The 23133-nt window shown below is 42.6% G+C and overlaps 2 protein-coding genes and 1 long non-coding RNA gene across 3 annotated transcripts in view; 2 read left to right on the forward strand and 1 right to left on the reverse strand.

The window, feature by feature from the left end:
* LOC128521859 (complement factor H-like) overlaps nucleotides 1-19637 on the forward strand; it is a 132008-nt gene extending 112371 nt beyond the window's left edge. The window contains exons 12-17 of the mRNA XM_053495567.1: nucleotides 16016-16177; nucleotides 17366-17428; nucleotides 17634-17795; nucleotides 18382-18525; nucleotides 19277-19290; nucleotides 19605-19637. Of these exons, the coding sequence (XP_053351542.1) occupies nucleotides 16016-16177; nucleotides 17366-17428; nucleotides 17634-17795; nucleotides 18382-18525; nucleotides 19277-19290; nucleotides 19605-19637 (578 nt within the window). The remainder of the gene's footprint in view (nucleotides 1-16015; nucleotides 16178-17365; nucleotides 17429-17633; nucleotides 17796-18381; nucleotides 18526-19276; nucleotides 19291-19604) is intronic.
* A 1674-nt stretch (nucleotides 19638-21311) lies between these two features.
* LOC128512026 (uncharacterized) lies at nucleotides 21312-22408 on the reverse strand. The gene is made up of 3 exons (XR_008356279.1): nucleotides 22269-22408; nucleotides 21878-21949; nucleotides 21312-21733 (listed from the first exon to the last, which is right to left on the reverse strand). It is a non-coding gene; the product is annotated as an uncharacterized LOC128512026 (long non-coding RNA).
* A 289-nt stretch (nucleotides 22409-22697) lies between these two features.
* Nucleotides 22698-23133, forward strand: part of LOC128521875 (complement factor H-related protein 2-like) — a 70547-nt gene continuing 70111 nt past the window's right edge. The window contains exon 1 of the mRNA XM_053495568.1: nucleotides 22698-22822. Coding sequence (XP_053351543.1) covers nucleotides 22771-22822 — 52 coding nt within the window. The 5' untranslated portion in view covers nucleotides 22698-22770. The remainder of the gene's footprint in view (nucleotides 22823-23133) is intronic.

Below are 23133 nucleotides of genomic sequence, written 5' to 3' on the forward strand. Positions count from 1 at the left end.
GTGCTTGGAGAGGCCGCTCACCTGAGAGGAAGTTTCAGCACAGGGATGAGCACGCGTCAGGTATGGATGTGCGTAATTATAAAGAATCACACCCTCCTTTGTCTTCTACAAGACGCAGCCCGAGTCCTGGCCCTCGCAGATGGAACAGCTATGAGGATGCTTCAAGAAAAAGGGGAGTGCAGTTCAGGTCACCTGGCAGAGAAGAGCGCCACTATCAGCCGGAAAACGGACTGTAGCTGATGTTGCGGCCCAAACGCCAGCTATGTTTCCTATGGGCCTTTATACTGAAAATGCAGATGACTGTAATTCTGTGCTAAAGGACAATGAGTTCAGTTCTGAGACTGATCAGGAGCTGTTAGTGTCGTATGTGAAAGGAGTGATTGAAGGTGTGGAGGTTCGGATGTTAGTCGATTCTGGCTCCAGTGTGTCCCTTATGAGTGCAGATTTTCGTATGTCAATCCCTACACTTCGTAATCGCCCACTGGGAAAAGACTATGTTTCTGCACATGCAGTGAATGGACAAATGCTGGATACACTGGGTACCATCACTGTAACATTCTAGCTAGGAACTGAGTCATGGCAGCATGTTTTCCATGTGCTGAGAGAAACCACACAGACTGTGCTGCTGGGCTGGGATTTTCTGTTGAAGAATCACGCATTACTGGACCTCAGCCATGCTAAACTCCAATTGTGGGACATCACAGTTCCTTTGCTTAACAGTACTGAATTTGTTCCGACATGTTGCAATGTGTCACTGGCGACCGCAATAAATCTACCGCCCCTTAGTGAGACAGTGGTGCCAGTTAAAGTATGTCTACCCAATGCGGCCCATGTGACAGGTGACTTTGTTGGATATCTAGAACCTAATGTGGCAGCATCTTCTAATCTAATAGTAGCTCATACGCTGGCAGGATTTCACAATGGACTAATGAAAGCACGAATTTTGAACCCTACTGGACATGACACTTCATTAAAACAAGGAATGCACCTGGGTGAGTTATACTCCATTGATGTATCGGATATTCAACTGTTTCATGCCCCGGTTGATGTAGCTGCGGTGACCTCGTCCACTGCGGTGCCTCCTATATCACTGAACGAGTCCCGTATTTCTGACTCAGAGAGGGCTTCATTGTATGCCATGCTGTGTGAATTTTATGACTGTCATGATTTATGCCCTGTCTGCCTCGTATTCCTTTTTTTTCTCCACGCTGTCACTTTAGCCACGTGCCCATGTTTTCCCCCAGCCTGTCATGCATTCTTTCCCACGCCCCCGTTTCTGCCCCGTCTACACACCTGTTTCTCATCTCCTCCGCTGATTATCCCAGTGATTTAAGCTCGTGCTGCGCGCTGCTCAGATTGCTGGATTATTGTGTGTATTTATACCTCGATTCTCTCGCGTTTTCTTACATTGTCTTTCACGTTATGATCTCGCTTTGTTTTTTTTTTCTCATTATTGATTTTTTGCCTGCCGATTTTGATTGTTCGCCTGCCTATTGATCTTCCGGTTTCGACTCACGCTTCCCCCTTTGATTTACGGCTCCTGTCTCTCGTCCTTTTGGTTTCGCTTTGTCTCGCTGCTTGTCTTCCCGGTTTTGACCTCGCGCTTTTCTTTTGACTACGGCCCTCACTACATGTTTTGTTTTTGACGCTTCGCTGACGGACTCACGGCATTCGACCCTTGCTCACGCCTCCGCCTACGCCGCCCACATCTCGATACAGTCATTATCTGCGCTCAGATTCATATCATTCTGCCTTTCGCTCGTGACAAAATAATCCAGCCAAGTATGGATCCAGCGGCTTCTGACTGTATGAGAGCGGCATTGGAGAGTCAATGTACTCTGCTTGGAACTTATCAACAGGAACTGCTCAGCACAAAGCAGTCTCTCGCTGACGTCACATCCCAGCTACAGAGGCTCCAACTCTCCCTACCGCAAGGAGCAAACCCCCACGTGCAGCAGGAGCCACGCCTCCCCGCCCCTCCCACCTACGAGGGAGATCCAGGCACCTTTTCAACCGAACGATCGAAGGTGGCCTACGTCATCACGCACCTGTCAGGACGCGCCCGGGAATGGAGCACTGCGCTTTGGGATGCCCACGACTCCTGCTGTTCCAATTACGAGGACTTCGCCAGAGAAATGAAGAGGGTGTTCGACCGCTCATGCCACGGCAGAGAGGCAGGCCGAAGACTGCTGAAACTCCGCCAAGGCTCGCGCTCGGCCTATGATTATGCTATTGAGTTCCAGACCCTGGCCCTCTCCAGCGGCTGGAACAACCGAGCGCTATGCGATGTATTTATGGAGGGTCTGACAGAGAAGCTCCAAGATGAGCTAATTTCACGCAAGCTCCCCTCGTCTCTCCAAGAGTTTATGGATCTGGTTTTCTCCACCCAGGACTCTGCCGCGATCTCCACCTCTACGAGTTGAACCCCAGGAGGAACCCATGCAACTGGGCAGAACCCGCATCACCCCAGAAGAGCGTCTCCACCGCTGAGCTTTTACTGTGGAAAACCAGGACACCTGCTCAAGAACTGTCCAGCAAAAGGGGGCGCCCTCTAGTTCAGCTGGGAGCACTAGAGGGCGGGACTCCAAGGAGGCTTCCAGAGCAACGTCACCTGCTTCCCATTCTTCTCATCCATGAGCGACAGACCCACCTTGTGCAGGCACTGATTGGCTTAGTTTCGGATCGTAACCTGCTGAATGGGGCTTCGGCCAAAACCCTGAGTATTCCCGCGCTGCCCTTGGAGAACTATCTCAAGGTCCAGGCCCTCAACGGGAGTCCGCTCCCATCTATTACCCACAGAACCCCTCTCATTGGTCTAAGGGTCTCCGGCAACCATTTGGAACAGACGTCGCTGTTCATAATGGAGCGGTCACATGCCACGGTCGTCCTAGGCCTGGTTAACCCAACACAACCCGCACATTGATTGGGTCAGGAACTCGATCGTAGCCTAGAACCCATCTTGTTCCACGTCATGTTTACGCGCCGCCACCACACCATGCCTCAACCCCGTTTCCACAGAGGAGCCACCGGACCTCACCCGTGTCTCCCCAGAATACCATGACCTCAGGATTGTGTTTAGCAAATCTCGTGCTGTCTCTCTTCCCCCCCACCGACCCTACGACTGCGCCATTGACCTTCTCCCAGGCACCACCCCCCCCCAAGGGCTGTCTTTACTCTCTGTCACCCAAGGAACGCCAAGCCATGGATCAGTACATCACGGAATCCCTCTCTGCAGAAATCATCCGCCCTTCTTCTTCTCCGGCAGGAGCTGGATTCTTCTTCGTAGGCAAGAAAGATGGTTCCCTTCGCCCGTGCATTGATTATAGGGGTCTCAACGACATCACAATAAAGAACCGGTACCCCCTTCCTCTAATGTCTACTGCCTTCGAACTCCTTCAGGGGGCCAGCATCTTCACCAAGCTCGATCTGTGCAACGCCTATCACCTTGTCCGCATTCGGGAAGGGGATGAATGGAAAACAGCCTTCAATACGCCAACTGGACATTATGAATATCTGGTGGTCCCCTTTGGACTTACTAATGCCCACGGAGTCTTTCAGGCCTTAATTAATGACGTTCTCAGAGATTTCCTCAATTCTTTTGTATTCGTCTATCTGGATGATATCCTGATCTTTTCTCAAAACCCAGAAGAACACCAACATCACGTCAGGCAGGTGCTGCAGAGGCTGCTAGAGAACAACTTGTTCATCAAGTCTGAGAAGTGCGAGTTTCACACCACGTCTACCACGTTCCTCGGGTTCACCATCAGCCCCAAAGGCATCAAGATGGAACCTGCTAAGCTCCAAGCTGTCACTAGGTGGCCCACCCCTACCTCACGGCAAGAACTTCAGAGGTTCCTAGGCTTCGCTAACTTTTATCGACGGATTATCCGAGGCAACAGCTCCATCGCCGTCCCTCTAACAGCCCTCACGTCTACTAAGACCCATTTCTGCTGGAACCCGGAATCTGAGAAAGCCTTCAGCGAGCTTAAGAAGCAGTTCACCTCCGCTCCTTTCCTCACCATCCCAGACTCGTCACGTCAGTTCATTGTGGAGGTCAACGACTCCAGCACTGAAGTAGGAGGCATCCTCTCACAAAGATCCAACCTGGATAATAAACTGCACCCCTGCTCCTTCTTCTCCCACCGCCTAACTCCTGCTGAAAGTAATTACGGCATCGGAGACCGTGAACTCTTAGCCATCAAGTTAGCCCTGGAGGAATGACACTGGCTAGAGAGAACGGAGGTCCCATTCCTAGTTTGGACCGACCACAGGAACCTTGAGTACCTACGGAGCGCCAAGAGGCTCAATTCTCGCCAGGCCCGTTGGTCCCTCTTCTTCGCAAGGTTCAACTTTTCCCTTTCCTACCGACCAGGGTCTAAGAACACCAAGCCGGATGCCCTTTCGAGACTATTTACAACCAACCAAGACCCTGCCGCAGGTGAAACTATTTTGCCACCCCCCTGCCTACTCGCCGTGGCTGAGCTCGATGAACCAAGCCCAAGCAACGTGCCCCCTAACCGTCTCTTCGTTCCCCTTGCTCTGCGCTCTCAAGTCCTGGACTGGGCCCACAGCTCTAAACTCTCGTGCCACCCAGGCACCCAGGCACTAGCCCAGCAGCGGTTTTGGTGGCCCACCCTCAAGGATGACGTCTCTAGCTTTGTTTCGGCGTGCAATATCTGCATAAGATCCAAGCATGTCAACACGGCCCCAGCTGGCCTCCTCAGACCTCTGCCCATCCCTCATCGCCCCTGGTCCAACATTGCCCTGGACTTTGTCACTGGGCTACCCCCCTCCGCCAGCCACACCTGCATCATGACCGTGGTTGATCGGTTCTCTAAAGCTGCTCACTTTATCCCCCTACCAAAACTTCTTCCGCCAAGGAGACTGCTGAGCTCATGATTAACCACATGTTCAAGCTCCACGACCTGCCTATGGACATTGTCTCAGATGGGGGCCCACAGTTCACCTCTCGGTTTTGGAAAGCATTCTGTAAGCTGATTGGGGCCACTCTCAGCTTGTCCTCTGGTTTCCACCCCCAATCTAATGGCTAGACTGAGAGAAAGAACCAGTCCCTCGAAATTGCCCTGAGGTGTATGGTGGCTCGAGATGTTACCTCCTGGAGCCAGTTCCTACCTTGGGTTGAGTACGCCCACAACTCCCAAACCTCATCATCCACCGGTCTGTCTCCCTTCCAGTGCTGCCTGGGCTATCAACCTCCCTTATTCCCGTCACAGGAGGAGGAGGTCAGTGTCCCATCTGCCCAAGCTTCTGTCAGGCGCTGCAGAAAGACCTGGCTGCAAGCAAGGAGAACACTGTTACGGGTTGGCAAAACATACAAGACACAGGCCGACCGCAGACACTCTCAGGCTCCCAAGTACAGGGTGGGGCAGAGAGTCATGCTCGCCGCCAGAGATATCCCCCTAAAGACCACCTGCCGCAAGCTCTTCCCTCGTTACCTCGGCCCCTTCACCATTACCAAGATAGTCAACCCCTGCGCTGTTAAACTCTTGCTCCCCTCAACTATGCGGCGAATTAATCCTACATTCCACGTGTCCCAGCTGCGCTGTCTCGCCTCATGCCCATTAAGTCCCCCCGCCCACCCTCTACCTCCTTCCCGTATCATTGACGGCAGTGAAGCCTACACTGTCCGCCGACTCTTGAAAGCTCGCCGCCGAGGTAGAGGCATCCAGTTTTTGGTGGACTGGGAGGGCTATGGACCTGACGAGAGAAGCTGGATTACTGCCAAGTTTGTCCTAGACCCCCAAGTTAATTTTTGACTTTTATAAACGTTACCCTGAGGCTCCGCGCCCTAACGCCCAGAGGCTTTCATAAAGGGGGGGGGGGGGGGGGGGGTTGGGGTAGTGTACTGTCATGATTTATGCCCGGTCTGCCTCGTATTCCTTTTTTTTCTCCACGCTGTCACTTTACCCACGTGCCCATGTTTTCCTTCAGCCTGTCGTGCATTCTTTCCCACGCCCCCGTTTCCGCCCCGTCTACACACCTGTTTCTTATCTCCTCCGCTGACTATCCCAGTGATTTAAGCACGCGCTGCGCGCTGCTCAGATCGCTGGATTATTGTGTGTATTTATACCTCGATTCTCTCACATTTTCTTTCATTGTCTTTCACGTTATGACCTCGCTTTGTTTTTTTTCTCGTTATTGATTTTTTGCCTGCCGATTTTGATTGTTCGCCTGCCTATTGATCTCCCGGTTTCGACTCACGCTTCCCCCTTTGATTTACGGCTCCTGTCTCTCGTCCTTTTGGTTTCGCTTTGTCTCGCTGCTTGTCTTCCCGGTTTTGACCTCGCGCTTTTCTTTTGACTACGGCTCTCGCTTTGTGTTTTTTTTTTGACGCTTCGCTGACGGACTTACGGCATTTGACCCTCGCTCACGCCTCCGATCACGCCCCCCACATCTCGATACAGTCATTATCCGCGCTTGGATTCATATCGTTCTGCCTTTCGCTCGTGACAATGACATTTTCAGCTCCTCCAAACAGAATGCTGGAAAGTGTAAGCTAGTGAAACATCACATAAGAACTGGTGAACAGGCTCCAATTAAACTGCGTGCTCATCGTACATCTCCTGATAAACGATCTGAAATAGAAAGACAAGTAGCTGATTTGCTTGCGGATGGTGTGATCGAGGAAAGCTGTAAGTGTGGTGCATGGCGTTTTTGTGTGGACTACAGACGTTTGAACAGTGTGACTAATAAAGACTCTCATCCACTGCCCAGAGTCGATGACACATTGGACGCGCTGGCAGGCGCTGCCTGGTTCAGCACATTAGACTTTTCTAATGGATACTGGCAGGTGGAAGTTGCAGAGGAGGATAGGGAAAAGACGGCTTTTACAACGGGACAGGGCCTATATCAGTGGAGATCTATGCCGATGGGCCTTTCCAACGCCCCGGCTACTTTTCAACGTTTGATGGAGCTGGTCCTCAGGGGCCTCCCATGGCACATCTGCATGGTATTCCTTGATGATATTTTGATTTAAAATAAAACCTTTGATTTTGGACATGTCAAGCCTTAAAGAGGTGTTTTTGAGGATCCAGTCTGCAGGTTTGAAACTGAACCCACGAAAGTGCCACCTTGCCAGGGATCACGTAGTTTTCCTGGGCCATTGTAGTTTCTTGTAAGGGTCTTCAGCCCGACCCTAAGAACACTGACAAAGTTTTGAACTGGCTGGTTCCTCGTTCTCCGTCAGAGGTGAGAGCCTTTGTGGGACTGTCTTCTTATTATAGACGTTTTGTCAAGGACTTTTCAAAGCTTGCTGCGCCACTGAACCAACTCGTTGGTAAAAATGTGCCCTTCATATGGAACGATACATGCGATCAATCATTTCATCACCTGAAAAATGTGTTATCATCTGAGCCTGTCGTGATATTACCCGACTTCAGTGTGCCATTTAAAATCTATACTGATGCCTCCAACTTGGCTGTTGGTACGGTTCTCGCGCAGGACAGAGATGGACGTGAACATGTGGTGTCATATGCCAGCCGAGCACTTAATTCTACACAAAAACGCTGGTCCACTTTTGATCGTGAGTTGTGGGCGAGTGTGTGGGCAGTAAGGGAATTCAAACACTACATTGGACTTTCCTCATTTACCATTATTACAGACCATCGTCCACTCTTAGCTCTTTGGCGAATGTCAGTTGATGATGACCCAACGGGGAGAAGAGCGAGGTGGATACTGGAGCTTGATCCTTTGAATTGGGTCATTGTTCACAAGGATGGCCGACATCACAAGAAATCGGATGCGCTTTTTCGCCGCCCTAACACTTGACACGAATGTGGTGCAGAATAAAGTTGGGAGGGCATTTTAAGTAAATGTGGTGAGTTCTAATCAGACAGACATTACACATTCCTCTAAAGTCAAAGATTCCACTGGCAACATGACTGCGGAGAACTCACTTGAAAATTCTGAGAGCATGTCTCATAATAATGTATTGTCGCACAGTTTATCACATATCAGGGCTATGCAAGCTGCTGACCCTGACATTAAAATGGCGTTGAGCTGGGTGACACACGCCCAAAGACCTCCCAGGAGAAAGATACAAGTGACTTCACAGTGTTTACGGAAGCTTTGGACTGAATTCGACCGTCTTTCTATCATTGATGGACTGTTGTGCCGCTCAGTTTGCTGCCCCCTGACAAAAAAAACCTGTAATCCAAATAGTTGTCCCCTCTGTGCTGATTCCTGACATACTTTTGCAGTTGCATGGAGCACCAGCTTCTGCCCATTTCTCTTCAGAGCGCGGGTGGGAACAGGTGAGGCAATTTTGTTATTGGCCTTCCATGTACAGGGACATTAAGAACTGGTGTGAGCAGTGCAAGGCATGCCAGACACGGCGCAGTCCTGTTTCAGCCCAACGTGCACCGATGGGTGGATCCCAGGCAGTACAGCCATTTGAAAGGGTGGCTATGGACATCTTAGAGCTGCCCGTGACTTCGAAAGGAAATCGGTATGTGCTGGTTGTTGAAGACTATTTCACAAAATTTGTAAATTTATATCCCCTGCCTAATCAGACAGCATAAAAAGTAGCACATTGTCTCCTTGAGGACTATGTTCTGCTTCATGGTGTTCCAGAGACTTTGCACTCAGACCAGGGTCGTCAGTTTAAGGCTGAAGTGGTTCAAATCCTCTGCCATCTCCTATCCATTAAGAAGACTCGCACCACGCCCTACCATCCTCAGTCAGATGGCATGATTGAACGTTTTAATCGGACTCTGATTGATCAACTAGCTAAGATATTGTTGACTTATAAGGGAGAATGGGACGAGTATGTAAAACATGTGGCATTCGCCTATAACACGACGACTCACTCAAGCACTCATTTCACACCTTTGCTATGTTGCTGTTGTTTAAAAAAAAAAAAAAAAGAAAAGAAAAAAAAAGCCAGTTGAAATGTGTTCTGTACTTTTAGTGTAATATTGTTCACTGTGTTTAGTGTGCTACTGTTCCTGACTATGTTTGAGTACATAAACGGGGACGTTTATTTTGTGAGGGGGGGATGTATGTAACAGACCTAATTTGATTTTGTTATATTGTGCTAAGGTTAGATGCACAGGCGCTCATGAGGTGCATATGTGTGTGTGTGTGTGTAAGCTTTTATCCCCTCAGGGCTTGCCGTAGAAGGGCAAGAAAAGGCGCATGCGCACGTCCTGTTCTAGAGTGTGGCGGGTGTTGAAGTTGACAAGGATTTTTGTGTGCTCTCGGTTTTATTATTTTTATATTGCAAAGTGTCTAAGCGAACCCGGCGCGAATGCTCGGTCACAATAATAATAATAATAATAATAATAATAATAATCCTGCTCCGCCCAGAAGTTGCCATGTTATAGTTTTGTGAAATGAAGCAAAAAGTTTACATACTGTATCACCTGAAGTGTGTGTGTGTGTGTGTGTGTGTGTGTGTGTGTGTGTGTGTGTGTGTGAGTGTGTGTGTGAGTGTGCGTCTGTGTCTGTTAGTCCGTTAGCTTTTACTTCACCATGTCTCCTCAGTTTCACCTGTTTAGTGATATGAAATTTAAAACAGAAGCTAAATCTGTGGTTTGTCTGTTTCACTAGTTACATGTCTCTAAAATGCTGCATGATCCTAATTTTCTTTCTTTCAGTCCTTTCTAAATGCACATTTTGACTAGATGTAATGTTTTAAATAAACTGCCCTGGCCAATCAGAATGCCGAAACCAGAAATTAAAAGGGAAACAATACCCCCTTTTTACCCCCTGTAAAAAAGTATTTGTGTGTGTGTTTTTTTTGCATATTTGTCACACTTGAATGGCTTAGATCATCAAGTATTAACAAGTTTTAATATAACACAAAGATAACCTAAGTAAATACAAAATACAGTGTTTAAATTATGATTTTATTCATTATCAGAAAAAGAAATGTCCACATCTACCTGGCTCTGTGTCAAAAAGTAATCGCCCCCTCCTAAATCGTGAATGAACTTTGATTAACCACATTTTTTGGAAAGTCAAGTTAAATTCCACTTGCCACACCCAGGCCTAAGCGCTCATAAAAAAACCCAGGACAACATCTATAAAATCAGTTTAACTTAGTTTAACACTGGAGGCAAAAATGTCGTCCATGGGAGATTTCCAAGGTGAAAGCCACTGCTGACCAAAAGAACACAAAGACTCGTCTCACATTCGTCAAAAAATATCTTGATTATTCCCAAGACTTTGGGTAAATATTCTGTGAACTGATGAGACTAAAGTTAAAATTTTTGGAAGGTGTGTGTCCTATTACATCTGGTAGTGATGTAATATCAGGCTACACAGCGTGAGGTTAGAGACTGCTGTGTCTTTATTTTCACGGAGACATGGCTCAGCGACAGAGTACCGGACGCCGCTATTCAGCTAGACGGGCTAGCCTCGTTTCGCGCGGACAGAAATGCAGCTCTGTGCGGTAAGACTTGCGGTGGCGGCTTGTGTGTTTACATCAACACGAAATGGTGCAAGAACTCTGTGCTAGTTTCTAGTTATTGCTCATCGCTGGTGGAGTTTGTGACTGTTAGATGCAGACCTTTTTATTTACCACAGGAATTCACCACTGTTTTTATTATCGGAGTGTACATTCCACCTAGTGCTAATGCTAAGGAAGCGCTATGGGAACTGTATACAAAGATCAGTGAACTGCAAAATACACACCCGGATGGACTGTTTATTGTTGCTGGAGATTTCAACCATGCAAATCTCAAGTCAGTGCTTCCTAGATTCCATCAGTATGTGGACTTTGCAACGAGAGGGGAAAACACGCTGGATCTTGTTTACACAAACATCACCGGCGCAATTTCGGGCAGAGCCCCGCCCCCACCTCGGCTACTCAGACCACATCACTGTTATGCTAATTCCAGCATACAGACCACTCGTCAGGCGCTCAAAACCGGTTCTGAAGCAGGTGAAAACCTGGCCAGCAGGAGCCATCTCTGCTCTTCAGGACTGTTTCGAGAGCACTGACTAGAACATGTTTAGGGAGGGGTGCAACTTACGGCGACTTCACTGACTTGGAGGAGTACACATCATCAGTGACCAGCTACATTAAGAAGTGCGTGCACTTCTGAGGACCAAAGACTCTGCCTTCAAAGCGGGAGACAAGGTGGCCCTCAGAACAGCATGGGCCAAACTTTCTTGGACCATCAGAGAGGCGAAGCGCGCACACGCCCAGAGAATCCACGATCACTTTAGGGACAGCGGCGACACACGGCGCATGTGGCAGGTTTTACAAGCCATCATAAACTACAGGACAACATCACCTGCCTGTGACAGTGACGGCTCCCTCCCAGATGGGCTGAACAACTTCTACGCTCGGTTTGACATGCAGAACGACGTGGCGGCGAGAAAGACCACCCCTTTTCCGAACGACCAGGTGCTGTGTCTCACTACAGATGAGGTGAGGAAAACTCTACGCAGAGTCAACCCACGTAAAGCTTCTGGACCAGACAACATCCCAGGCAGAGTGCTCAGAGAATGTGCTGAACAGCTGGCAGATGTTCTCACCGACATCTTCAACATCTCTCTGAACAGCGCCGTCGTTCCCACGTGCTTCAAGGCCACCACCATCGTCCCTGTGCCCAAGAAGTCTACTGTGTCCTATCTCAATGACTACCGTCCCGTTGTACACACACCCACCATTATGAAGTGCTTTGAGCGGCTCGTCATCAAGACCCTGCTGCCCTTCTCACTGGACCCACTGCAATTTGCGTACCGTCCTAACCGCTCAACGGACGACGCCATCTCCACTACACTACATCTTGCCCTCACACACTTGGACAAGAAGGACACATATGTTCAAATGCTGTACATAGATTTCAGCTCAGCATTCAACACTATCATCCCCCAACAACTGATTGGGAAGCTGAACCTGTTGGGGTGAACACCTCCCTCTGCAACTGGATCCTGGACTTTCTGACCGGTAGGCCTCAGTCAGTACGGATCGGGAACTGCACCTCCAGCACCACCACACTGAGCACTGAGGCCCCACAAGGCTGTGTGCTCAGTCCCCTGCTGTTCACACTGCTGACTCACGACTGTGTAGCAACACACAGTTTGAACCACATCATTAAGTTCGCTGATAACATGACTGTGGTGGGTCTCATTAGCAAGAACGACGAGTCAGCGTGCAGAGAGGAAGTGCAGAGGCTAACAGACTGGCGTAAAGACAACAACCTGTCTCTAAATGTTGACAAGACAAAGGAGATGGTTGTTGACTTTAGGAGGACACGAGGCGAGCATTCTCCGCTGTCTCACGATTCTCCGCAAATCGTTGAAAGCACCAAATTCCTGGGTGTCCACCTGGAAGAAGGACCTCAGCTGGTCCTCATCACCAGCTCCCTACACAAGAAAGCCCAACAGCGTCTTTTCTTTCTGAGAAGACTGAGGAAGGCCCAGCTTCCACCACCTTCTCTAAAGGAACTATCGAGAGCATCCTGAGCGGCTGCATCACTGTCTCGTTTGGGAATTGTGCCATATCGGACCGCAAAACCCTACAGCGGATAGTGAGGACAGCGGAGAAGATCATCGGGGTCTCTCTCCCCTCTATTGAAGACATCTACACCACACGCTGCATCCGCAAAGCCACCAGCATTGTGGCTGATCGGACACACCCCTCTCACACACACTTCACACTCCTGCCATCTGGAAAAAGGTACCAAAGCATTCGGGCACACACATCCAGACTGTGCAACAGTTTTTTTCCACAAGCCATCCGTCTCCTCAACAAAAAGGGACTGGACTGATAAACACAAACACACACACACACGAACACAAAAATTATCACACAGCTTAACTCAACTACCTCAAAATATTGGGACTGGACTGACTAATCAACACAAGTGCAGACACACTGACCTACACCACCAAATTATCATACACACCAACCTGTAAATGCTTCACTGTTTATCTTTTGCACAATGATCATTACTGGACTAATTTTTGCACTAATTCCCCAATTCTTGCTGCTGTTTTAAGGAATGTTTATGTTTACCCACTACCTCAACACCATATTTTATGTTCTGTTATGCCGTGGTTGCGCACTGTCACTTTGTTGTTGCTCTTGTTTGCACATTTGCACGTGCACTTTATGTTGTCTGTAAAAATGTTATACTTAGCTAATTAGTTTTTGTTAATTTATGTTGTAATTTATGTTAGGTCTCTCTGTCCTGTCTCTCCTAGCCAGCTAACTAGGCCTCTTGGTTAGCTAGTTTGGTGTCTATGTTAATTTATGTTGTAAATTTATGTTGCATGTAGCACCTTAGTCCTGGAGGAACGTTGTTTCGTTTCACTGTGTACTAACTGTATATGGTTGTAATGACAATAAAGCCGACTTGAACTTGAACTTGAACTTGATGGGAAGTTTGAATCATATTAGTGACTCAATTATTTGAATCTCGTTCATCAAAGTGAACAAATATTTTTTGAGTAATTTAGTTCATTTCGTTCTTTAGATTAGAAATAAAATACAATTTTCAATAAACACCCCAACACCCCCAAATTTTGGATATAGCTCCAGTAATTAAAATATTACAATGCAGCAAAGGACATATTATGATAAACAGAATGAGCAGCTCACCTCTTATACAGTATCTTCTAGTCTAAGTTATTCGTTCTTCTGAATCCATTGCACTGCATAGCGTTCAATACTGTTTCCTGTGTACTGCACTGCATAGCATATATGGGAGTAACATGACAAAAAAAAACGTTCAAAAAGAACGAATCATTCATGAACGACCCATCACTAACATCTGGCATAAAACTAAAACAGCATCTTATAAAAATAACATCATAACAACAGTCAAACATGGTGGTGGTAGTGTGATGGTCCGGGGCTTTACAGCTTCAGGATCAGGGCGACTTGCTGTAGTTTATGGAACCATAAGTTCTGCACTCTGTCAAATGAATCCTCTGCAATAGTTCCAGGTTCATGCAATGCTGAGGGTCATTCACATTGCGGAACAAAACATAACTTTTATATATATTTTATACGTCTTATTTTATGTAGATGACAAAATCTCAGAGGGTTGATTTTTTTTTCTATTGAGTAAATATAACAATTTTAATTTGGAGGAATTGAAAATATACTGTAAACATGCATTAAAGCCCTTATTAAATATAAGCCTTTTAAAGAAGTTAAAATAAGTTTTGATAAGATACAGTATAAGATCCTGCATTCTGGCACTAAAATAGTAACAGTTACAGCTTCAGGAACTCACACCTGAGCTTCATTTTCACAAAATCAGTAGAATTGTCCATCAGTAAGGAAGCAGTAAAATGTCAAAAGTTTAACTAACTAACTAACACTCTCTCTCTCTCTCTCTCTCTCTCTCTCTCTCTCTTTCTCTGTCATATACACACATATTTTGGAACAGTTGTTAAATAATTTTAATTTAAAAAAAATCAGAAAAGTATAGTTAAAAAAAGTATGAAAATGGCGACTCCTGGGCAGAGCTGAGCCACGAGGTGGAGGAGGAGACCAACAAAAGTTATACCTCAGAAACATTGTGTGGGCATCAAAGAAAAAAAATATATAAAGATTGAAAAAAAATATTGCAGAAGCAATTTTAAAGAATAAAAAATGGAGAGAATGTGTCTGTTTTGTTCATATACACACACAATAGAGGCCCATGTGCCTGTCCAAAATGATCAAAAAAATTTTGCATTATTATTCCCCTTATATGTAGTATGACTTTATATAGTAACAATATAAATAGAATATTAATTTAACTTAGTTTAAGAAATTGACCGATCATGATGTAATTCTTAAATTTAAGATCAATAAGAACAGTTATAATTTGTTTCCACAAAGTGTCAAATCCACTATAATCAGGGATAAATAACACCATGCATGCAAACACATCTGCAAAAAAAACTGTTAATAAAAAAGTCATGCCTGTTCTAATGTTTTGTTCTAGATCCAACATGGTGTTCTGTCCCACGTGTGCCAAACGGCCGTCCTGAATATCGGTTATCAGATGAGTTCTATTATGATAAAACCCAAATTAGATTTGTATGTGAAAGCGGCTATAAGTTTGAACGTGGATTATCATATGCAACGTGTAATCATGGAACTTGGAGACTGCCAGTGTGTAAAGGTGAGAGTCCTCATTACAAACATGACTGATGTTTCTAAATAGTAATGTGGTTGTCTATTAAAGACAATATAATCTAAAGGGAAAACCTTCAAGAAGCAACAACTGCTTTTCAATTACCTTTATTAAGGAACAATTTTATTTGTTGAGTATGTTTAAACATGAAATGTTCTTCATTGTAGCTTGCAAATTAAATTGCACTTAAACAATATCTTTTACGCAAATTATACGGTCTGTGAAGACACTAACATGCAGTATAGCCTAAATTAACTGCATTTAAAAACATGCTACTTCACGTTTATAAATATTTTACTAGAAGATTGTAGACGTGCTTTCCCTGCTTAAACGAAACTAAACATTTTCCCCGCCAGATTTACAAAAGTTTCAGCAGCACTGAAATCATTAAGATCTCAAGCATTAAATGTTTATTATCTGTAAAGAACAGAGCACCAGAAGATTCCTCTAAACACCAAAGATTTTTCAAATTATTAAATAAACTGAAACAGTGCTGCCAGGTGTAACTAAATGTCAGTACATCAACTATTGTATAACTTCTTCTAAAAGTCTGAGTGACTCTTTCAGGTGCAGGAGGTGGAGGCGGTGGTGAATCTGTACGTCCTGACCTGCTGCCAGGTAATAATGACCACCAATTTACTCAATATGTAATAATAAATATGAAGTGCTTTTAGCTGATCTCACCTCACTCGTGTACCCGGTAAACACCTCAGCTCAATTCACACTTAATACAGGTTTTTGTTTTTACACTAAGATAGTAATTAATATTTCTGTGTTTAAAGAACACAGAGTGTGTAATCATACAAATGTACTGTACTGTGCTGTGTTCACCAGTATAATAACCCATAGGTGTTTATTATAATTAATGTTGATCTCCATGTCCTCACACGAATTGTCTGTGATTTCAGTACGTGATTGTGGATCTCACCCACTTATTGCTAATGGAGATGTTACAGAGCTGCCAAGTGGAAAGGAATTAAAAGTTCAGTGTGCAATATATTATAAACTAGAAGGACCTGAAAAAGTAGGATGTGTGGAAGGGGAATGGACGGAGCTCCCGGTGTGTAAACGTGAGTAAACTCTTGGCACCTTAAAACAAATGTACAACTTTGAGAGAGGGAGAGAGAGAAAGAGAGAACTCATCATGTCAGAATTCATCACAGGTGTCAGGGACGGGAGGACATGTCGGGACGGGAGGACATGTCGGGACAGGAGGATGGGAGGACCTGTCCTGCCTAGTTCCATAGGGACTCCAATCCATCCCCACTTTTGGGACAAATAGAAAGAAAAAAAATCACTGAGCACATTGTAATTAAGGTGGTGTTCATGCAGGTCGGCAGTTTAATTGTTCTGGGCTTTGCATTTGTATAAATTAATATTTGACAATAGTTCCTGCTTTGTGCAATACATTTTCCATGTTTTTTCTCAGGAACATTTTGTGAACTTCAAAGGAAAAGCTAATCTAAAGAGTGGAATTTTAGGAAATAACAGAAACAAAATGAAAAAAAAAATTAAGGTGGAAAGATGAACACAAAAGAGACCCATGTGACTGTCCAAAATTACTAAAAAGTAAATTTTGCATATTTGGTCCCTTTTAATGTAGTTTGAATTTATAGAGTAGAGTAGAAATTGAATTTCGTTTAAGGAATTCTTTGATCAAGATGCAGTTTTTAAATGTAAGATTAATACGTAATAACAGTGGAATTAGAATTAGACTTCACTAAACCGTCGAATCCACTATAATCACGGATAAATTACACCATGCAAATGTTTTTATGACACCATGCAAATGTTTTTATGCATCTGCATAAAAAGTTAAAGCCATACATGAGCTGATGTTTTGTTCTAGAGCTTACATGGTGTTCTGCCCCACATGTGGCGAACAGTCGTCCTGAAGGACAGCTAAGAGCGCGCTATAATGATAGAGATACACAGAGAAAATAGAGACCTATAAAATATAGTGTTCTCGTTACAAACATGTCTAATGTTTCTGAACAGTAATGTTGTGTATTAAAGACAATTTGATTTAAACGGAAAACCTTCAGAAAGCAACAGCTGCTGTGTAATGACTTTCACAAAGGAATCATTTTGTAATTGTTTTCTAAGTTTAAACATAAAATGTTCTTCATAATCCTGTAATTTAGCTCAATGCTGTAAGTAAAAGTAAAGCTGAAAGTGAAAAAAAAAAAAAAAGTAAATATATCACATAAACTTTATTATATAACTTTTTGTCTTTTAAATCTAAATAACACTTTCAGTTACAGGAGATGGAGGCGGTGGTGAATTTCTACGTCCTGATCAGATTGGGGTTCTGCTGCCAGGTAATAATTACCACCAATTCAGTTAATATGTAATAATAAATATAAACTGCTTATAGCTAGTCTCACCTCACTCGTTTAAAGAACACAGAGTGTGTAATCATACAAATTTACTGTACTGTACTGTATTCACCAGTATAATAACTCATATGTATTTATTATAATTAATGTTGATCTCCATGTCCTCACACGAATTGTCTGATTTCAGTACGTGATTGTGGATCTCACCCTCTTATTGCTAATGGAGATGTTACAGAGATGCCAAGTGGAAAGGAATTAAAAGTTCAGTGTGTGAAATTACATAAACTAGATGGACCTAAAACTGTAGGATGTGTGAATGAGGAATGGACGCCGCTTCCAGAGTGTAAACGTGAGTATTAATTACATTTTAAATACAATTTACAACTCTGACAAAACAAATGAAGTCAGAATTCATCACACGGGACGGGAGGACATGTCCTGTAGGGACTCCAATCTGTTCCCTTGCCAGCACAACCAGCACAGCAAATTCTACATGAACCTACAGAAGCCAAGTTCAATGCAACAGTCAATGTTTTAGCATTTAGTTCAGATACACACATTTATGATTTTATTGGTGTATTAATAGGAAAATGATCTTTAATATTGGAATTAAGTCAGGAGAATAGTTTCTATTTTGCTTTACATGATAAATGCAGTAATGATCAATTAATTAAACAGGACTTATTTATAAGCAGATATTTTTGTTGCTTACTGATTTTTTCCTCTGACTACAGATGATTTCTAATGGAATAATATTTAAAGATAGTGAGACAGACTAAATCAGGTTTAAAGATGATAAAGAAAATTAGCTGAAATGCAATTCATTATTAATACGTAATTGTATAACATGTATTATATATTATATAATATTATATATTGTATATAAGGTTTTTTTTGTACACAGGATCGTTACTGTTTTCCTCCTTATTTTTTAGCTCCATGTAAAGTGGAAGGTGAACGTATTCATTCTAGTCAGTCTGATGAATATCTGCAAGAGGGTGAAGAGAAGAGATATTACTGTGCTTTCCTCAAGAGAATAACTGTCAGATGCTTCAAAGGAACAACAATTTACGGTGAATGTAAGTGTATCCTGTGTTTTATCTAGACAGAAAATTACTAAGTTCTAGTTACAGATGAATTTATCCTTTATTTCTGACCATTAGTATCTAATGAATAAAGCACTCGTGCTGACGTGGGCCAGACAGAGTTAAATCTAACAGCTCTTCTACCACAGTGATTTTAGTTAAAGAACAACACTCCACATTTTCTATCTGTATAAAGTTGCTTTTAATGTTTGTGGATGCGTTCTAAAATCAATTTACTTCCTGTTCTTATTTACATTAAAGCAGTTATAAATGGCTGTTTCCTCAGCAGCCCCTTTCTGTTCTCTCTTTTTATGACAAAATAAATAAGACAAATAAATCCTGCTGTGAAACACCACAGAGCTTCAACTCTTCTGTCCTGGAGAAATTCCTGTATTGGAAAGTTAACAGTTGTCTGCTAAAACTGGAGACTCCTTCCTCCTTCCACACCAGACATGCATGATTTGATAGTGCACATTTATGTTTTCTATAGAAACAATAATCACCTATTAGAATTTAAAGCTGTGCTGCTGTCAGAGCTGCTGTTACAGTAAATGAATCAACACCTTCTGACCAGTCAGGGACCAGACGTAGGAATGCAGTAATACTGGGACTGAATCAGGATCGTTATTGTGTTCAGAGCTTTAACGAGGCTCTAAGGTTTAATTGATACATTTGAAAGTATTTAAAGTGAGCATGATGGTCTCTGACTGCTGATTGTGATCTCTAACTGTTATTCTTCTTACAGGTAAATGGAGTCTGGTAAGTACATTTTCTATGACATTAAATTAAATATTAGAGTAACATTGATCATGGTACAGTGCTAACATTAATGCTCAATCAGACTTCAGGTACATTAACTGTCTCTGTGTGCTTGTTTTGGCAGTGATGTGTATCGATGCCTTCAGTTCTCCTGCTAGTGGTCAGAAATCGTCTTTCTCAGAATAAAATCTTGTTTTTCACCCAAAATAAATGCTTTGTGTTGTTTATCATTAGATAGATAGATAGATAACTTGTTATTTCTTGCTCCATAACAGACACAGTTGTCATTTATGTTATGCATGCTGCTGTTGAAGTGGAAAGAGAACTTCGCCATCCTGGCTGCATGAAGACACTGGACACACCCATCAGCCAGCCTCCTTTTCATGTTTTCAATATCAAGCCAACTGTCTTCTGCATGAAAAATGATAAGTGATTACATTTCAAACTTTAGGGCCTGCAACTTTAATAGGTTTTAGTCTATAAAAGAGAAAAAATGGAAAAGGAAATAAAAATTGAAGAAGTCTCTGGATCCAGATCAAATTTTAAAGTATAATTCCAGTCAGTTTTTATCAGAGGTTACAAGTAAGTCAGCAATGGACGTAACATTAATGGCGTGATTGTTACACCGTAGTAAATTAACGTCATTATAGTAAACAAACAATGTTATTTCATACCTATACAATCTATTAATGATTAAAAAATAAGAATTAGCAACTGTCAAAGAGTCTTTCTGGGAACCTGGGATTGAAAAAGTCCACTCATAGAAAGAATCAGTTTTTAACATTATACTATATTATTATTAGTAGTAGTAGTCATACTAGTAAAGTTCACCAAATATCAGGTGCTTTGTGATATCCAGATTCATCGTAAGTGATTTAAACTGAAGTTAATTTTGAGCCGCCCTATTGTCAAAATGGAACATTTTCCACATCTTAAAAATTGGAAGAAAATAAAGAGTTTGGAAGAGGGCTCTGTCATTATAAAATAAACTGATTGGTTTTCACTTTAAAAATGCTTACATGCAGTTTTTTTTATTGTTTATCAATAGAATCTGCATTAAGAAACCTCAGGCTAAAAGGATAATTAATAATAATAATAATAATAATAATTTTGTTTGAAGAGCATTTTTATTTCTTATTTATAAATTGTGGTGACACAGTGGTGTAGTGATCAGCACTGTTGCCTTTCATTGCCAGGGTCTGGGTTTGATACCCTCCCAGGCCTCGATTTCTGTCTCTGTGTGCATGGAGTTTGCATGTTCTCCCCGTGCTTGGTGGGTTTCCTCCAGGTACTCTGGTTTTCTCCCACAGTAGCCTAACATGTAGGTTAGGCTAATTGGCGTTCACAAATTGCCTGTAGTGGGTGAATGAGCATGTGAGTGTGTGTGTGTGCCCTGTGATGGATTGGCACCCTGTCCAGGGTGTTCCCCAAGTCTCCTGGGATAGGCTCCAGGTTCCTGCAACTCTGAATACAGAATAAAGCAGCATAGATGATGAGTGAGTGATTTATGAATAGTTTACTATAAATAGTTTAACTGTGCACTTTCTCTAGCATCTAAAGAACCATAATTACCTGTGGACGTTATAGACATAATGTGTATAAACTCATCTCGTAGATGTGTATGTAAATATCTTGCTTTTAAATACACTCAAAAAAAAAATTCGTTGATCTAACCCAACACTGTTCTTCAACCAGTTCCACGAAAATGATTTGAATAACCTGGACGTGGTATGATTAAATAAACACAAATAAACAGGGTTTGGTTAAATCAACCCAAGCTAATCATGTAACAATAGAGAAAGTTTGTTGTGTCGCTTTAAAGCCTACTGTGTACATTTAAATGACCTTATTCTGTTACTTAATACTTATGCAAAACACCAACATTCTAAATACTTGAAGTTTTATATTTGAATTAACTTTATTCTTCTCGGTTCAACTTAAGTAAAACACATGCTTTCAAATAATCAATGGGAAAAATGCATTTATTCAAGATGTCAGGAAAAACAAGCAAACTGCTTTCAAACACTTTTAATTGTTGTTTTCAATGCTGTTACAAACATTCAGTAATTTTCCTTTTTCATATTCAGTACAGTTCCTTATTTTCAGTCAAACAAATATTAGCAGCATATAAACGAACCAAAAAAAAATTCCTTTTAACTAGCTCTATTAAGTCACAGTTCGTCTCAATAAAGCAAATTTTCCAGATTCTGTATTTACAAAAATAAAAGCAACTGTAACTTACATTAGGAAGAATTACAGGAAATGAATAAAGGGGAAAAACATAGCATAAATATTATTGCAATAAAAATACTGAATAGTCTGGTACTGCTATTCTTTGCTGCCATGCCCCCTTTCCTTTTGAAGACTCTGATCAGCTGAGTGGAGTACTGATCAAGCTGGAAACCAAAGGAATGGTGGTAATCCTGATGAATTCAGCACTCAACTACAACACAAAGTTCACATCAACTTATAGGCGCTGTACACTGCCATCTCAGGTAGCATTTCAGATCAAGTTACCAAAGCACTGTGAGCTTAAAGTGTATTTTCATGTAAAGTGTATTTCATGCCATAATGGCCATGGTCTAACCTGTAATGTTTGAGCAGGAGGGACCTTGAGGATACTGATCTAGAACATTCTTAGCACTGCCACATCAAAGCCCTGAAGGAAATGAATAAAGGGGAAAAAACACAGCATAAATATTATTGCTATAAAGATTTGAAAAAATTTTAGTTATTTGACTAGGGTTGTGCCAATATTGATTTTTTTTCTTTATCAATCAAAAGGCTGAATATACTGATAATGTTAGTGTATTAGTAAGGAACGTGTTTAATTCCAATTTGGCCGGGACGCGTCCACACAGGTGTTTTTTTTTTAACCGCAAATCTCAAGGTAATTCATAACATGATCATACCAATACTTTATACGACATACTGTAAGAAACGTATGTGATTTTACCACTAACATATCAATCGCTTACCACTATTTTGAAGGATACCAGTTGCTCCAGGAACAGTGCAGTGCAAACAGTCTGGCGCTTCTGTGACTAACAACCACACAGCTAAGCTAGTTTAAACAATGCTAACCGTCAAATGTTTAGCATGGTAAATTTAAGTTAAATTCAGAAATGTAGTTCTGAAGACGAGTTTACTAACTCAGAATCAACCACAACCCATTCACCTATCAACTTTTAAAGGAAACATTATGATATATATTCTATAGAGACATATGAATCTTACCTAACATAAGATGTCCTTTTCAGCACCCTTTTCCCTTTAATTTGGCGTGTCAGTGTTTGTAGTTACGAAATCTGCGATGGTGAAATCATGCACTAGATTCGTGGTTTCTGGTAAAGGGAGGAAAAATAATAAATCATTAACGCTGCTTACACACAAAGCTACTTGGTTAATTTAAAATACCATGTATCAGTGGTTCATCTGAAGGTTTTACGCTGTGATCTGAGGTGAAAAACAACAGAGAAGATGAGGATTATTATTCTGGCTGTTTTAATTTGTGCGTGTCAGGCTGCACAGGGTAAGATGTTCAGATTTATACTGAAGTTTTCATTTATTTATTTATTATTTTATTATTTTACGCAACTGCTGCTATGGCTTGTAAAATGTGTTTTATTTGTAGAACTGAACATAAAAATCTTGGAACCCCACAGGCTCTTAGAAAGGATATCAATCTGAGACAAAAATAATTAACCGCTGTCATACAAAAGACACTTTAAGACAGCGCAAATTAGAGTTTTCCCATTATGATGTTGTGTAAATTTGGTAATTTGACAAAAGCTAGGGGTTAAGCTTTGTTCACATTTTAACATGTATGTTTCTACTTAAATA

The sequence above is a fragment of the Clarias gariepinus genome, chromosome 1 (assembly GCF_024256425.1).
Source record: "Clarias gariepinus isolate MV-2021 ecotype Netherlands chromosome 1, CGAR_prim_01v2, whole genome shotgun sequence".
Classification (NCBI taxonomy): domain Eukaryota; kingdom Metazoa; phylum Chordata; class Actinopteri; order Siluriformes; family Clariidae; genus Clarias; species Clarias gariepinus.